The sequence below is a fragment of the Ornithodoros turicata genome, chromosome 3, assembly GCF_037126465.1.
Source record: "Ornithodoros turicata isolate Travis chromosome 3, ASM3712646v1, whole genome shotgun sequence".
Taxonomy (NCBI): domain Eukaryota; kingdom Metazoa; phylum Arthropoda; class Arachnida; order Ixodida; family Argasidae; genus Ornithodoros; species Ornithodoros turicata.
This window is the reverse complement of record NC_088203.1, coordinates 16,129,533-16,147,335: the sequence shown is the minus strand read 5'-3', so window position 1 is coordinate 16,147,335 and position 17,803 is coordinate 16,129,533. Positions and strand designations below refer to the sequence as shown.

Sequence of the window (17,803 nt, the reverse complement as noted above, 5' to 3'; positions counted from 1 at the left end):
ATTTCATGACCTTACTGAATACTTCCGAAATGCATCTCTACACTATTTCAAGTATTTTTTAGTATTTTCTACTCTAACTACAACGCACTTTTTATTCGTTAGTCTTTATGCTAGGGATGTGCCATTCGAATCCGCGAATCCTAGGCAGGGATTCGAGATTCGGGAATCCGAATCCCAGTGCCTAAAACGGCGAATCGAATGTACCAACCACCATTATTTATTTTATTTTTTTAATGGCTCCTCCGCAGTCGCCGAAAGCCTCGTTGACCGACGGGTGTTTTCTTGTTGTTGTTTTTTTGTTTGTTTGTTTGTTTCTTTGTTTACATTGCTCTGGACTGAAACAGTTCAGACAGGAACTGTTACACTACAAGTTTAAAAGTACCGTATGGTTTTGCTTTTCATTCTTGCTTAGTTTGATGGAAATAATTCAGACTCGAGAATTTATGGATTTCTTATCGTGGATGAACAACATGTTAAGTTTCCGAAAAACTATATGGGTATCCTGAAATTGAACTATGATTTAATTTGTTTTTATTAAACAAAGGTATCATTCTGCTTCAAAACACCGCAGAACCTTCCTTGGATTCGGATCCGGATTCGAAAAATTCTGGTTTCGTCTCATCTCTACTTTATACCAGAGTTACGAGGTAACTCGTTACTGTAACTAAGTTCTTCTGTCTCTAGTCTCTGTCTCTGTAACTGTCTCTAAGTTCTAAGTACTTTTGCGCCGTGCTAACTTTCAGGGGAACTCGATCCTTTTTCAGGTAACTTTGCCAAAGTAACTTAAGTTAAGTTCCAAGTTACTTTTCACTCACGTCCACGTATTTTCTTGCTTTCTCTCCGGTTCCTTCATTGCATTTTTTTGCCATAAAATGTGATATTCAATCAATGACAGTATTTTATTCAGGAAGTAAGAACCGCTGCCACTAAAATGAAGCTGAACCATTGTACGCCCACAGGAAGTAAGATGCAAAGCGTTCCAATAGACCTCTGCCGGAGAAACGTCATCATGACATCGGTACACAGACTGAAACCGAAACAAATCGGAAGGAGAGGGCTGGGTTCCACGAACGGGCACTTGTTCGCAGCCTCCCATTGAAAGAAAAGCAGGACCGAGGGTCGCGTCTCTGTAAGGGACCATATCGTAATCCCCTCAAGACCGTGGCTTTCGGGCGCGACTTTGTTCACCTCTAGCTTCGAGCGTAGTTCAATTCTATCAAATTTGTGGCGCTGTCGAACGCTATGACGTCATTTGTTTACAAACAGGGAGAGCTCTATTGTTCGACATAAACGAAAACGATCTAAGCGTGTTGCACTCCTCCGGAGGCAACTCAAGGTGTAACTCAACTGCTAACGCGCGCTGCACCTGCGTAATGCTATTTTGTGTCCGAAGTAACTTGGAAGTAACTCAGTAACTGCGAGTTACATTTCAGGCTAAAGAACTTCGTTATTAACTTAGTTACATTTTTCGCACGGTACCTTAACTTGTAACGAGTTCGGGTAACTTCTCAATCTATGCTTCATACCATGTTCAGATTCAAAACAATGCACCGTTGTTTCCGTGATGTTTTTCTTCTTTTCAGAGCGTTGTGGAAAATAACAACGGACACTGCCAAATCCAACTCGTACACAAAGCCTACAACGTCCGTGCTTAAATACACACAAAAAAAGCAGTAATCACTGTCCATACCATAGCCGTGAATACCACAATACCATAGCCGTGATAATGTCTTAATGTAGCAAAAACACTTTTGGAAACACTACTCTACTCCCCCCCCCCTCCCTCCCCTCCCACAGATCTCCCCTCAGCACATTAATATAATTTCTGTGCGTCAGACATGTACGTGGCACTCACAGAGCGACTCGTTTACCATCTTCGTGCGCGACAAGGGGACGTCGCAAGCACCCTCGGGATCATCGTAGTCCACATCGTACGCCGCCAAACACTGTGTGTTTGCTAGGTCGACCTGCATGGTGCACAGAGTATTAGTGGGCACGTTAGGAACAGCACTAGATAACGCAAACTATATTCGCTCCAAGATGAAACGGTGTCGGCGCGCTGCGGAGAAACGATGAACAACCGTAGTGTGGACGCGTCGTCTGCTTTTATACGTTTATTCCGCGTTCAGTATACAGTAGGTTGAGCATTCGGGAACTGAACAGTGTCGTACCGTCGCGGCACAAATGATATTGGCCGGCGTGTTCTCCACAGTAGAAAGGGGACAGTAGGTCGATCCCGCAGCGAATAGCTACCATCCAAAATGATACGCCTCTGCTGCCCCTATCGCTGGCCCTGATATTGTTATCCTGCAGATAATATACAGGTAGTTACCTTGAGAATTAAGTCGGTCTTGGAGTCATACGTGGTTAATGTGTTTCTCATAGCCTGGAAACTGGAGACAGCCAAGTGACTGGCTTGTGCAGGTGGGTGCCCTCTCTTGCATGTCTGAAAGGGGGTCCAAGTGCATCACAGCGCTCACCCATGAAACACTGCTCTATTTTGCTACATGTATTTTTATTCAGAGTCACCTCAAGGTAATATTGTCCGGTGCAAAACCGTTGCCTAGGTCTGCACCCTTGGTTCTCAAACAATGCTTGCGACACTTTAATAGCTGCGAAAATCGGTAAGCGAAAGGTCTAGCGAAATGGTGAGTGTAGACTGAAGCTGACCTGTACAGTGTTGTACTGCTTCCCAGTAAAGGAACATCCTATGTTCGAAATACAGTCGTCTCACGACCTAAAGTTTCTGCTTCCATTTTTGAGAGGAAGGAAGCAATAATTAGTTTTCTACTTTCATATTTGCGGGCTACAAACCCTTCTACACACTTCCATCGTCTGACCCTGACGTCAGAGGAGCAAGAGCATCGGTCATTTCAATTGGTTCTTGCAAGCGCATGATCCCCTTAAGACCGTGGCTTTCTGGCGCAACTTTGTTCACCTCTAGCTTCGAGCGCACACCTGCGAGCGAACATTACCTGCGAGCGTATACCTGACCTGCGAGCGAACGTTAAGTAAGCGTCCCTGCCTGGCGGCGTGGAAGCCAAAATGTTGCGTCTTGCCCCACCCTATAGGGTGCTTCACGTGCTATTGTTTGTCTAAGTAGTACCTTTTTTCTAACACGGCAACATTTTTGCCAACGTGGGATGTAGAAACCCCGAGACGAGGAACACGAAAACAAAAGAGGACAAACAACCCGAACGAAACACCACCACCTTTCTTTCTTTTTCTTTTTTTTCATGTCCCTTGTCTTGGGCCGTGCTTCGTCAGTATGGATCTACACCATCAGCTCGCTTTCTTCCTAACTATTCTATCAGTGTCTTTAATGGTCTCTACGCTACATATGTGCATTACTCAATGCCTCACTTCATGGTACTACTGGAATTCACACCAGTTGGATGAGACTTGTAAGAAACCAGAGCATGTAAGGACTATATGGAGAGGCTGAACATTTCTCTCGTTTCACCACCAGCTTCAGCACTACAGCTTCATCGAAAACAGATTCTGTCTGAAGATCCGAACTATAGTAAATTTTCATTATGCCGATTACGCCCTATGCTTATGTATTCGTGTCTTTCGGGGATTTTCGTGTAGTGTGTCATTCTCTTGTGATGCTTTTTAGGACATATTCTAGTGTGAAATGCCACTGTCGCAAATAGCCATGGCTGTGTGACCACACAGTTTCTATGACTCTGTACCATGACAAATCATGGTGAAATAAATAAAATACAGAAACCGACACTGAAGATTTTTGTTTAAGTTTAATTTGTACAAGCTTTCGCGTGGAGGTCCACGCTTCCTCAGGTACAAAGTCAAGTGGTGACACACATAAGTATATATAGTATAGCCATATACACGACTAAACATACAGCTGTACAAAGAAAGGGAAGGGGAAGGAGGTATGGTGCCACATGTCTGTGCACAATGAATAGCTGGGCAGACGGATAAGTGACCTCTAACCGTTTAAGAACAGTAAAAGGTGTTATTGTGAACAAAAAGGCTCGCCAACCCAGTTTCGCGGAAGGGGGGGTCAGGAGTATGGGAAACGAGTGGCCCAGAATGGACAAAGGGGAAGGTTACGGATTATCTAACGGAGTGCCAGACGATGACTGAAGCGAAGATTCAAGAATTGTGCACAATTAAATATAGATATATAACTATTAGATTGGCATAAGCGGATATAACGAGCCAGGACTAAGATTCAGACCATTTGGTGTGAGACACTTGAATTGCGAAATTAAGTAGGACTCCCTATTCTTACGTTTGATGTCGGTGCGGAACCCAGATTCTAACAATAAAATTTTCAAATCAGTTTCAAAATCGTGATTAGGTTGATTGAAATGAATGGCGACAGGCGTTTGGCGGGCATTTAGGATATCAAATTTGTGGCCGTAAAATCTTTTTCTCATTGTGTTGGAGGTTTCACCGATGTATTGTGAATTGCACTTGCAGCAGAATATCAAGTAACAAATATTGGGTGAATTACAGTGGAGTGAATGACGAATTTTCAAACAGAAGTCACCCAAAGTACTACGGGCAATAGTGGACGGCGCGATAAATTTACAGGTCTGGCACCGTGCACTACCACAGGGATAACAACCCGGCGAGCGCTTCATGATGCATGATGACGTGAGGATGTCGCGCAAATTTTTGGATCTACGGAATGCTACTAATGGGGGAGTCGGAAAAACTTCCTTTAATTGCTCGTCAGCATGTAATATATTGAGGTGGCGTCTAAGAATGGAATTGGTATTGACAAGTGATTTATGATATGTAGTGGATAAAACTACATTACTTAAGTCTTCTTTGCGTTTCGGGGTGAATAAGGACTCCCTGGATAGGCTAGATGATTTGGCAACAGAGTCATGAATGAGTTCAATAAATAAATATAACAGTAAAACAAATAAATAAAGTACAACAAATAAATAAGTAAAGGATGAAAAAAATATGTATCAAAATGTTTACCAGCATAACCCTACAAGAAAGCTGTTTATGCATGAGCATCACCAGCTGAAGTGTTTTCTGTTACTCGAAAGAACTGGGGATCCGGTAACAGAAACGATGCTGAATATATTTGGGTGGTGCTCGCACGTGACAAAACAGTATTACTGTGCAGAGATACAGACGAGTACTTACATATTAACTCTCAATTAGTTATTAGAACCAGTAGTGCTGCTTGGATAGTGAGTCACTCACGGAACGTAGGTTAGTATCCCTAGGGGTGCATGCGAGCGAGAACGTACCTCACTGATGTCGACCAGTTTGGCCCCATGACAGGGGCCCCCAACGGGGGTCTGCGAATTATCAAACTGGAAGGCTGCCATGGAAAGTGAGTAGCAGAGCAAGGGCTGTGGCTTAGGCAGGGCGCTGAACCATTTTGTGGCCAACTGGACAGGGATGGTACCAGCGTCGGCGAAGGTGCCAAACATGCTGGACGGATACCGAGTCGCGCACTTGGTTGCGGTGGGAAAGAGTTCCAGGTGAGTTTCCACAATGAAGACATCCACTGCCCTGGAACATAGTGTAAGAGAGACCTGTCTGTATGAGCTGTTGTAGCGCGAACAAGGACGTTTTTTTTTTTATATTAGGGTTGAGGGATCTTTCCCGTTTTCACTTACATCGGACGGCCAGTCTGACCGCTAGTGGTGTGGGTTTGATCCCCACCACCTTTACTGAATAACATTTTGTTGACCACTGTGGCTAACACGTTTGTGATGACTAAATGTTGTGTTGTCCACTCAGCGTCTGCACTTTACGTTGCTTACCAAGTTGTACAAGATCTTTATAGACAGCGTTCTACAATTCCCAAAGACTAATGAAATATCCGAAACACTAATGAAAGACATACCACCTGCGCAAGTGCCCCCACTTTCTTTGTCGTGTCACGTTTTGTCCCTGTCAACACACTGGCACTATTTTAAGACACTGCCAGCTACTGGGATCTAACAATGATGCAGGCGACAGTTACCTGCTCAAGATGTTGAGCTTAGCTAGGAGTGTGGGTGAGGCGTCATCTTTAAGGTGGATTCCCAGCATTATCTTCCGACCAGTGCGAGATAGTTCGCAGTGCGCCTTCTGCAAGAAGCGCCACATGTCTGTAGCATCCTCGTCGTAGATGTTTAGCCTCAGGAACGCCAAACCACGAAGGGCGTGCTTTAGCAGGAACTTAGGGACGGAGGACTCAAATTCAGTCATCGCAGCGTAGTCTTGTTCCATCTCCTTGAACCACGAAGGACTCTGCGGAGCGAGGGAAACAAAGCGGCGATCGTTGTCGCCTTGCCCCAAGAACTGCGCCATGGGAGAGCTCTGTAATGGGATGTCTGAAAAAAAGAATGGAGGCCTCTTGAGGATAGATCAAGAAACTGGGACAGTTGATGTTCACCCGTAGTCACTGGTAAGCGCTGAATATTGCAAGGACGTATAGAACAGAGACGCTGGGCCACGCACACGTTTACAATCTTACAATCGAACTTTTCTTTAGCGTTAAGTGCAAGTGAGATAGCAGCGGGTTTTAGTATATACCGTTGGCAACGCCACTGTCAAGGTACCGTACCTACGAAACCAAAAGGGAGCTTAAAATAGTGGGCTCAGGAGCTTTGCGTGCGTGAGAAATAGCGTTATCGCAAACTGAACGCGCCTAGAACGTACGCTCGGTTATGCTCGCTCTTTATTGAAAATGGCGGGGACACGCAAAGCTGGCTTTTGCGGCTCTGCGTTGCTGTCGCAGCCGTCGAGAAACTGCGTGAGCATTTTGAATATGGCAGTAGGTGGCAGCGCCATGGCATCAGCGCTATGGCAGCGCCGCTGTTGTGGCTGTGTATAGTTAGTTCGGGATAGTTAGGGGTGGACAGAGGCGGATAAGGGTGGGTAGTGGCAGTGGGTGAGTTGGCTGAGTGCTAACGCATTTCCACCGCATTAATTACATTAATTGCCCTTCAGTTTTTTGTCGGTTATGAAATCGGAGTAAAACGGCACACTAGTTTCGGACTCGACCGCGACGGTTGCGACTGTTCCTTTAAATGTTGAACAGGGCACACCCTCGACAGTCCACTCGCTCTGTTCGCGTGCAGAATGTTCTGCCGAGGCCCAAACGAGAATACAGCCACTCGGTCAGTCGCCCTGCTGATATTATTCTAGACCTGGTACGGCCCTCAGTTCTACACAGTAGGGACAGTATAATTTAGATGGCACATTCAGCAGTTTCTATTGGCGTATTCACTTCTAAGGTTACATAACTTGGTCCGTTACATAAGGTTACTAAAGGGGTTGAGAAACAATACACATACGGCTCCGTTGTATAAATGCGTAAAGACGTCTGTGTATAGGGGAACAGGCGCTGACCAAGGATCTGGCTCGGGTTCACGAGCTACGTTAGCCCACGAAACTTCTCTTCGTAATCTTCCTTTACAATCCCCCACCCCATCCCCCAAGTTATGCTTGGTCGGCTTCTATATTGTGTAGCAGCTGGATGGGCCTGCTGATCGTTTTTCCAATCTGCCAGCCCATTTACGCAGGACCGTGCCCTTCCGTCCTCGCTGATTATGACATTGCTGACACGTTCTAGGGGCCACGACACCCGCGGCTTCGATTGCGAGGATATCAGGACGATATCGCTATCCTGGATGCTTCGTGACAGCACGGGTTTGCAGACGCTGGCCTCAGAATAAAGTAGCAGCAGTTGTTCCTCATTTCAACTTTTCTCTTTGTGTTCTGCTGTAGGGTTTTTAGAACTGCGACTTTTTCGAACTACGTTCGGTGGTGGCGCTAAACACGCGTTGATGGACGTCGGCAGGCAAGCGGGAAGTGACGTTTTACCTGAATGCGTTTGCTTCCTTGCTGCTCTCCGGTGGCCATCCCCTCATTCCAAGCGTCTACGGCGTCATGGAAAAGGACGGGGTTCATAGAAACGAGTTCAACCCCCCTCCCCCCGAAATCGCACCTCTGAAAGCGCATTTGGGAGAGGGAAAGAAGTGGTAGATCTTCCTTCCCCATGTACAGCCCCCATAGAACCCCTCCCGCAATATTTTTCTGACTACGAATTCTGCCATACCGACATTCGGGCACCGGATGCTCAACATAACACAAGGTAGCCAGGTAGCAAAGGCGGGGGAAAAACAAATCCGACCCGACAACACTGTCATCTCCATGACGTAGTCGTGACGTGAATGTGACGTCAACGTGTCATCTCCGTGACGAACTGCTAGTAACCACGTGTACATTTAGCTGTAGCCTGTAGGTGAGAAGTTGACCTTAAGAAATTGACCTTCCTAATTTCTGTGTGGTCATCATGTACTATTCTGCTTTGTCAAAATAATTGTACCCCTTTCCAATTGATGTGCGTCATTAAACGTGATATGCTTCTCTGTTCCCGTCTGCTATTGTTGCCCTGGGTGAGTATGGCTGGATCACGAAAAGAGAATTAGCGCAAACAAGGTGCGCCAATGTAAACACGCCATGGCTAATTTTGCACTTCTCGTTACTCATATTGGTGAAGTCATCTGTGACGTCATTTATTTCCAATAGTAGCAGTGCTCGCAACGGATGGACGGAGCTGACTGTCGCTATCATGGCGTCGTTCCGAGGACGCAGGGTCCTATGGAAGTTTCCAAACCTGTCTACATATGCCTGGCAGATGCCTGGCACGCGAAGGAACTTCAGCTCCCTGAGCAGGTTTCTCTTTTTCTTCCATTCCGTGGAAACGTAGCTAGTGTGAACACACGGTATATGTCACGTGGCAAAGGAGTGAGGTGGTACAAAGCAAGCAAATTTCCTGAATCCAAATGATGGTAGCACGCGGTCAACTTACATGACGTGTCTTCGAGGCCAACCTCTCCACCAACGTAACGGGCAGCATAGTACACAAAATGGTCGCAAGGAGCGTTTACAGTCGGCTTCTTGTCAGTAACGACGCAGATCAACACCGGTTCTGAAACCAATACATTTCAAATGGTTCTGGTAGCTTGGGCAAGGGGCTCAAAGTAACCTACCGTCCGCCGTGACAGTTTTCTTCGGTTCTGCAATTGAAATATGGAAACTGTCAACCTACCAAGCAAAACTACGAGGGGTGTTCAACTCAAACCGGGACTTTGTCTCCTGAGTGTACAAATAGCTCGCGCTACTTTTTTTTTTTGTCATTTTCACACGCGACAGGCCTCCGTGTTCACCACGTGGTGGTCCAAAGTTTGTGCAAAATAGAAGACATGTGCTGAACAAGATGGCCGACAACGAGCTGAGGGCGCACATCGAACAGCGAATTATCATGAAGGTTCTCGTGAACGAAAACGTAAAGTCATCTGAAATTCACAGAAGTCTTCAGGCTCACTATGGCCACGATACACTTCGCCGCAGCAAAGCATTTGAGTGGTGCAAACGATCCCGAGACGGCCATACATCACAGGAGGACGATCCCGGCCGGGGCGGCTCAGAGACCAGTGTCAGAGTTCCTGAGAATTTGTGGAGCGCCTGATCATCAAGGACCGACCGATAAAACTGGCACTAAAGACGGACCATTCTGTGGGAACGCTATCATTCATGGACACCTCCAGGTTCGGGAAGTTAGCGCCCGTTGGGTCCCGAGGCAGCTCTCCGTGTTTGACCGGTAGAGAAGACTAGAAATCTCCCAAGAGCTAAGGTACCGTTTCGACACTGAAGGACAGCCGTTCCTTGATCGGATCATCACGTGCGGTGAAACGTGGATGCACCATTTTATTAGAGTCTAACCGCGCATCAAAACAGTGGACGCATCCGGGCTCGCCAGTTCCCAAGAACTTCCGAAGCACGCCGTCTGCGGGAAAGGTCATGGCCACGGTGTTCTGGGACAAGGCTGGCGTTATTCATGTTGACTTTCTGCCCACTGGCACCACCATCAATAGTGCATATTGCTGCCAGGTTCTCAGGGATGTGCATAAGGCGCTGAAGCAAATGCGGCCGGGCCTCATCACCAAAGGAGTCCTCCTCCTACAGCACAATGCACGCTCGCATACCGCGCATCTCACGACACGCACCTTACAGGAACTTGGCTGGGGCTTACTGCCACATCCCCCTTACAGTCCAGACCTCGCCCCCAGGGATTTCCATCTCTTTGGGCCACTGAAGGCGTTCCTTGGGGGGCCGCCACTTCAGCTGCGACAACGAGGTCAAGAATGCGGTCCGGTCATGACTGCTATACGCGCCGGTAAGGATTTCTACGCTGCTGCCATCCAAGCCCTCGTGTAACGCTGGGACAAGTGCATTAGGGCAGCTCGAAATTACGTTGTAAAATAAAACTAATTTCCCGCCTGTAAGTTAATTTTACCTTTGCAAAAAATGAAACGCCCCGGTTTGACTTGAACGCCCCTCATATAATCGTCCACATACCTGGCCATAACTTAGCCATGGTCTCTGGTGGGTGAAAAGAAAAGTCATGAGCATAGCACATTCTAACAGGCAGGCTGCACGCAGAGCCGAATACAATAATTATAACAATGCTCCTAGAAATATAAAAACCGAAACTGGACAACAATTCCCCCACCCCTCCGCGCAAGCCCCAGTGACTTTCCAGTCAACGAGCGCTTTTGAGACGCCTCCCGTTGTCTGGTGTGGATTATATCAGCCCTTGGACCGCCCTGTGGCCAACATTTGAGTGGCAAGCCTAGTTCAAAAAAAAATGAAGGCATATAATGAATTATAAAGCCAGCCTTCACCGCGGACCACCCATTGTCTATTTCCTGAACATGCTGCTATCAATACTTTTTTTTTTTGGGGGGGGGGGGGGGGGGACAGGCCTCGGGAATTCTGCGAAATATCGGCGGCCCATTCATCCGGCTTCTTCCCCAGACACCAGAACACAATACAAGGGTTTCCATAAATATTCAACAGATACCGACATGAAACACTGCATTTACTTACCGAGTGTCTGATGAGCATATTGGACCCGCGGGAATTTGTAGCCGGACTTACAAGCATCGTAGGGGTCGTCGAGCTCAACCTCATACACAGCCGCACAGTGTGTGTTGCCTACTAGCACCTGTAACACAATTCATGCCTAACAAAGCTCTCGTGACGTTACGACCAGAAAGACCTTTGCGAAAATGTTTTCCTTGGTGTCGTAGGTCTGTACCATGTTTGGCTTCCATCTCCAAGTGGACTTGGCGTGACCATCAACTACGGGAACGGACCAATGTTCCATGGTGTCGCATGTCTGAAAGCTCAATAGTGCCATTCATCCACATACATTTTACACATGATGCATTTCACAGCGTCCCATGTGCTGAATCGTGGCGTACCAATGCGTGATACCTGTACCAGATACGGTAGACGCCGTCATCTACACACGACGTCTGTACTACGCAAGTACAATGTACCAGTTACAAATTGGTGGCCGCGGCAGAGCTGTGCTAAAGAGCAGGACCGGACCGAAAGTGCACTGTGCACGCAGTCTTTCCCGTTTTTCTTATTAGCGGCAGCGAACTATCCCGATCCCTCCCCTGTGAGCTTGCCCTGGAATGGTTCAGCGGTGCTCTTCAGTAGCACGACCGTCGAACCTTTCTTGGCGTAGAACTTTCTTGTGGAGTGAGGGGGCGTAGTATAGACAAGTTTCACGTGATAGTGCACGCGGCACGGGTAATGGTGCGGGGGGAGGGATAATGATGCGCAAATGAGGCCAGTCGCCGTACAGTCAGCGCCCGTAGCACTTACAGCGTGCCTCTCAGTAATATAAATGGATGTCAATTTCACATCTGAAAGTCCGGCACGAAGTAGTGTGCCGGAGCGCGAATATTTTGACAATATCGGTATTTCTGTAATTTTGTGTTAGCGTCGCCAAGCGACCTTGGCTATGAGAAGCTAGACGGACATGCGATGAAAATACAAAGACGATGTGTCCCATATAGGAAGGCGAAGGTTTTAGGTGCCACCGCATGCGCTATCAGCAACGTTACATCACCAAGGCCATGGGGCGTTAAAGGGGCTCTGAAGGCGTCTCATAGGGGTCACATAGGCTACTGGAAGCAGGTATATTCTGTACTCAATGCTCATTATTTTGAATACATTCTCAATGCAACGCAGGTAGAATAACAAATGAAATTTGACAGAACCCCGACACAAGGAAAACACTGACTTCGTTCCCTGTTCTCGGCGTTCAGTCAAATTTCGTCATCTATCACCAGTTAGCCTGCATTTTTACTCTTATTCAAGAATAACAAGTGTGCACTACTTCGCGACGCACGCTGGTTGTGAGGTGTGTGTAATGAGGGGTTTCGCGTCAAAACGACAAGTGGATACGTCGTAATCAGTGTCAGATTGAAGCGGGGCAGACGGGGCACATGCCCCAAGGGGCCCCACGAAAAGGGGGCTCCCACCGCTGCAATTGTCACCGCTACAGCGCCAAAATCACATATGTTCAAGAACTTTCGTGCAGCTAAGCAATACCAGCCCAGCTGAAAATTCGTAGAGTTCACTGCCATAAATCCGTTGTTCACGTTCTTAGGCACCTTAAGGCCTGTGTTGTGAGCGTCTGTTATGTGTTTCACTCTCGGGGCAGTTACTTCCCATCGTGTACGGTTCGTGCCTAACCAGAGGCATAATGCTGAGGACACGTTCGAACCTCTAATGAGCTTACTCGACGCACATGGCATAAAGGAAGGAAGGAAGGACAGCCCTACGACAATGCTGCGTCCCTGAGCGGAAAGTACCAAGGTCTTCAAGCCCGGATACGACAGAAAAATACTCTAGCTAGGTGGGTTCCTTGCCCAGCGCTATGTCTTAACCGGGTGGCAAAAGTAGCTGCCGAGTGCTGTGCCGCTACTGATGCTTTTTTAGATTTCCTCGAGCAAGAATACGAGTTCCTGACGCGACGAAACGGTGTCAAGCGACGACTCAGCAAAGCAACCTGTTCCAGTACACCCAAAACAGTCACCGGCACAAGGTAGTCCTGTTGGGCGGATGCTGCGAGAGCCGTCACCTCGACAAACGCTCGAAGTCAGTGCTAGCGATCAAGTGAAATGGTTTAAGCTGAAACGGGAATTTATGAGACGTTTTCGGACGATATTTTAGGCAGAGTGACAGGGTGGATAAGACCAGCAATACGTTACAAAGTTCAAAGATTGACATGAGGAGCGACCTGAACGTGCTTCGACCTGAAGGCGTGAACTATGCGATCACTATACCGCATGGTTGGGGAAGATGTAACTGGAACGACAGAATTTACTGCAGTAAGAAAGCGCAATCGACGACCCAGTGAACGGCTGACGCCAGCAGGCTACGGAACTGCCCGGGAAGCACAGTGCAGTGGCCTTTCATAGAAGTTACGCGGAAAGAACTGTCTCCCGGCTCTGGATTCCTTTAGCTTATCTTGATCAACGATTGGCCGCTTATGAAGAACTATCTTCCTGGTTCGGTCTCTGGAGAAATCCGCATCCTTGAGGTATACACTTCAGTCTCTGTGCGAGGACATCTTCGCAAGACGAGGCCGGCATCCGAGAAGCGTTTCTCCATACGCTGATTATAGAGAAAAGAGCGAAGGAAGTTTTCAGGTTGTTCTTCGTATCGTCCATATCGCGAAGACAAACTTTAGTGCCCCTTTAATGCTACGACCTGAAGTCAACCGTCATAGACAGCATGTCTGTCGTTCTACGTCAAACATCCTGCACAGTAGCCGACCCTTATATCTCTTCTTTTTTGTTTAGCTTTGAACTGGAACTTTTCAGCACAGGGACAACAAAAAGTAACTTACGACGCTGTAGTTGTCGTATTTGAAAACGGCGCATGCAGCCCCTGGTTTTTCACTACCTGATTTCCTCAAATCAAGTTCATAGGTACGCACTCCCATCGATAAGGAAAAGCAGATGGGTGTTTCAACGCCAGCATCGCTGAGAAGCTTCACGTGTTGGGCGACACTGTCAATAGTGATGCTATCTCCCAGGACCGGTTCCGTGTGTTTCATCCGACTTGGAAAGTGTATGTGGCATTCCTTGGGGAAATCGTAACCCATGTGACTCTCAATTATGAGAATGTCGACAGCCCTAGAAACCACAAGCAGTGTATGTGTCACTTCACAGCTTGCCGATCCGCCTTTGACACAGTGACTTACCTCCTTATCTGTCATAATAATCACTGAATCTTAGAGCTAGCTCTTTTCAAACCGTTACCTTCCCTACACTTCCGAAGCCTGTTCTGCCCAGCAATGGCGCCGTCGATTACAAGCTCTCGGGTGCACGCCCTTGTTATACACGGAAAGGTACGTCGTCATGCTTACGTCATCATGAAGTCGAAACTTGTTCATCTAAAAATACTACGGCGCTGTAATGGGGAAAAACTTGCGTTTGACGTGCTTACGCATCTCAATAACAGGCGGCTTGACTGTCCCTTTAAAGTGCTACGCGGTAAATCTTGTGTCCTCAGAATCCTACCATGTTACTAAAACATCATGCCTGTTATCATGCCTCACATTCCTGCAAAATATTTTGGCTCTGCGTGATGTGAAAGTTATAGTAAATTAATTTTTATTTTTGAGAACTGTGACGTTATGCTCCGATGGCTGGTAACATCGTTGCCTTTCGCGTGTTCCGGATGGCTCACATTTCGCACTCCTTTAGCTCCTTTTGACTACGGACTAAGAAATTATTTTCGTATAAAAATCAACCCCGCTCAAGGGCTCAGTACGCAAAGAAAAAAAAAGGAATTAGGCGAACATTACGCGCTTGAACGAATTTTCGAAGTCTGGCACACAACTGCATTGTTTCGGATTCTCCAAAAGTAGACTACGTCATCGGAGGCTCTTGCGCGCAGGCTCTGCTAGCAACAGCGGGCGTGCACGCGCACATTCACCCCTTTTTGCAAGACAGCCTGTTGACAAGAGGCAAGACACAAGAAATTAGTTCTACGATATGTCCACGTCACATGGAGAAGGAATATTTTGTGAGGCACGTGGATTGGAGTGGCACGGACTCGTAACTATAAAGAAGGGTGATGAAATTTGGGGTTGTTGGAATGAGACCATATTGCTGCTGAGCACTATAAAGACTATGAATGCACGTGACATCTAGCCTCCGTTGCTGCTGCCCCATTAAAATACTAATAATCATCATCATCATCACGTGGCATCTATCTAGGCTGTATTTCTGTGCAGTTAGCATATGTCGACATTTTCCTAAAAATTCGTTCGACATCACATAATGATACGATTTCCGCGCATCCCATCACATCATCATCACGAACCGTCACATCATAACCCATCATTCAACTTCAACTTCGGAGACCATCACATCACAGCCCCTCATTCAACTTCAACCTCAGAACCCATCACGTCACAGCCCCTCGTTCAATATCAAAACCCATCACGCTGACTTGAACTTCGGATATCACCACGTTTTTGAAGTTGCATTCCTATGACCGGTTCAGAAGTCGATGATGGCTTTAGAATTTGAATCCTGGCGAGGGCTTATATCGCGTCCGCCGCATGGCGGCGCAAACTCACTCACGAAGGGCCTCGTGAGCGCCCCTCATGAGTGCCGAGCTGTGCTTCAGGGTTCCATACCCCATGCACTATACGATCGCAGTGAAGCGAGATTAAATCCGTCACTTTTGAAGCTTACAACGAGAGGAGTAGCACACTTTAAAGGTCACCCCCACTCACTTTCCGTGACTTTGTTATTGCTATTGCAGGTGCTGTGAACCATGGGAAGTTTGCTGCCTACCATTTACCACTTTGGTACTCGTGATTCACATGTTATCGTGCATTTTAGGGGTGATGTGCTGTGCTTTAGGGTTCATTCACTACGATCGTAGCGAAGCGTGAGTAAATCCGTTGTTACTTTTGGAAGACTTTGGAAGAAGGGCAGTAGCACACTTTAAAGGGCACCCACACTCTTCCCGTGACTTTGTTATTGCTACTGCGGGTGCTGTCCACTACGTAAAATTTGCTGCCAGCCATTCACCACTTTGGTACTGGCGGACGACACGTTGGTATCGTGCATTTTAAAGGGGTGCCGTGCCGTGCTTTACGTTTTATATTTCATCCGCTAATACAAGCAACTAAAGGACCAATCCATCGCTGGCTCCAAAGTCATAATTACAAAAATATTGCTCTCAGATCCACTGGAATTGTATCATGGGTACCCACAAAATTCGTAAAAATTAGCACCGTGCCCCTTTAATATGAGTCAATGCCCTCATACCGCTGTGGTGCCAATGTCATATAATGAGAAGAAAAGGTTTTAGACTTCGCGGGGACTGCAGCAGTGGAGGCCACAAAATTCGCAAAAAGTAGCACCGGACCCTTTAATATGTACTAGTGCCCTCGCCTCGCTGGTGCCAGAGTCATGATAACAAAAAACGTTTTAAATTTCACAGGGATTGCAGAAGTGGAGACCGTAAAAAGTAGCACCAGACCGTTTTAATATGAACTAGTGCCCTCGTAGTGCTGATATCAAAGCCAGTTTTAAACTTTGCAAAGAGGCCGCAAAATTCGCACAAAGTACTAGCACAATCACTTCACCTTCAAAACCGGTCACACGAACTATAACTTCAAAACCTACTACATCACATCATAACCCTTCCTTCTAGTTCAACTTCACCTCTCCTCATATAGCCCTTCATTCAACCTCCCATCATTCCCCGTGATGAAGGTCGGTGAAGGTCATCATGAATGAAGTCGCCGACATATTGCAGTAAAAAAAAAATTGTTTGAAACATATGTGTGCGCGCGTGCATGCCTGCATGTTCTGCAATAAAACTATTAGCACATTACACGTTTGTGGTGCTGGAATTGCACAGATGTATTTCTAAATACCGGGCGCTTCCAACCAGTATGACTAATTGAACCTCTGTATGCAATAAGGGTATAAGTCTTACTACGTACTTATCCCGTTTTTTGCAATTTTTGCTGCAATGACATCTACATACCAGTATGCACCTGCCAATGAAAATTTAGGACCTTATTGCGATTTGTTGGCCCGCTACAGCATGGTAAAAAACGGGAAATGCATGTGTGTCAATGGGACGGACAATCAGATGAGGCCCCTTTTCTCAGTTTGGGCTTTTTCGACTTATCCCCTTATTGCATACAGAGGTTCAATTGTACTGCTGGTTTTCCCCTAGAAAAAAATTATGAGATTATGATCTCCGCAATATTTATGGCCGGAGTTGTCCCTATCATCATGCATATGAAAAGCGCTAAACCAGACAATATTTATGGAATAATACTTCATGTATTAGCCCGTAATAGTAGCCAGTGCAACGAACGAGCATTCTCACTTGCCCCCACTACCAATCCAGGGCCACACTTATACCCCTGTCAGACGGCATGCTCGAAGCACTTCGGGGAATTTTCATTTGCAAAAAATGACCTCTGACAGCCGTGTCAGACGGCAGCTCAAAGGACCTTTCTAAGAAATGACCATCAACGCGAAAGGAGGCCCCCAACGACATTTGAGGAGCAGAAAGGAGCAATCTCGACAACAGTGTTATGCCGTTGTACCCTCGCTACCTTCGCAGCTGAATGTAGGAAAACCTATAAAATGCGGATAATGGAGTGCAACTGTGTAAGCGTATTTAGATCCTATTTAGAGAAGTGCATATGGCTTCTGCATCTTGATTTGTGGCGCACAGACCAACTTCAAATTTCCACAGCAGACAGGGAAAACGAAACCGAAAAAAGGAGCCGGTAAGGGCTAGTCAGTTGAGGAGCACTCCTTTCCCGCCTGTCTGGCAGGCGCCCCCGAACAAAGGCCATTTCTCGCAATTGACATTTGAAATGCTGTCTGACTAGGGTATTACTCGACCCTCGCCCTCTCACTACGACATTGCTTGGTCTATGGTCAATCTCAGC

The 17,803-nt window shown here is 46.9% G+C and overlaps 1 protein-coding gene and 1 long non-coding RNA gene across 3 annotated transcripts in view; one reads left to right on the top strand and one right to left on the bottom strand.

Annotated features, from left to right (window-relative positions):
- Positions 1 to 17,803, bottom strand: part of LOC135388214 (uncharacterized) — an 89,635-nt gene that overhangs the window by 43,912 nt on the left and 27,920 nt on the right. Inside the window, exons 47-56 of the mRNA XM_064617616.1 lie at positions 13,709 to 13,997; positions 11,057 to 11,176; positions 10,885 to 11,002; positions 10,354 to 10,377; positions 8,985 to 9,011; positions 8,804 to 8,923; positions 5,966 to 6,317; positions 5,241 to 5,508; positions 2,333 to 2,446; positions 1,856 to 1,967 (exon numbers count right to left, since the gene is read on the bottom strand). Of these exons, the coding sequence (XP_064473686.1) occupies positions 1,856 to 1,967; positions 2,333 to 2,446; positions 5,241 to 5,508; positions 5,966 to 6,317; positions 8,804 to 8,923; positions 8,985 to 9,011; positions 10,354 to 10,377; positions 10,885 to 11,002; positions 11,057 to 11,176; positions 13,709 to 13,997 (1,544 nt within the window). The remainder of the gene's footprint in view (positions 1 to 1,855; positions 1,968 to 2,332; positions 2,447 to 5,240; positions 5,509 to 5,965; positions 6,318 to 8,803; positions 8,924 to 8,984; positions 9,012 to 10,353; positions 10,378 to 10,884; positions 11,003 to 11,056; positions 11,177 to 13,708; positions 13,998 to 17,803) is intronic.
- LOC135388215 (uncharacterized) overlaps positions 1 to 17,803 on the top strand; it is a 72,799-nt gene that overhangs the window by 33,089 nt on the left and 21,907 nt on the right. The gene's annotated exons all lie outside the window — the stretch shown is intronic.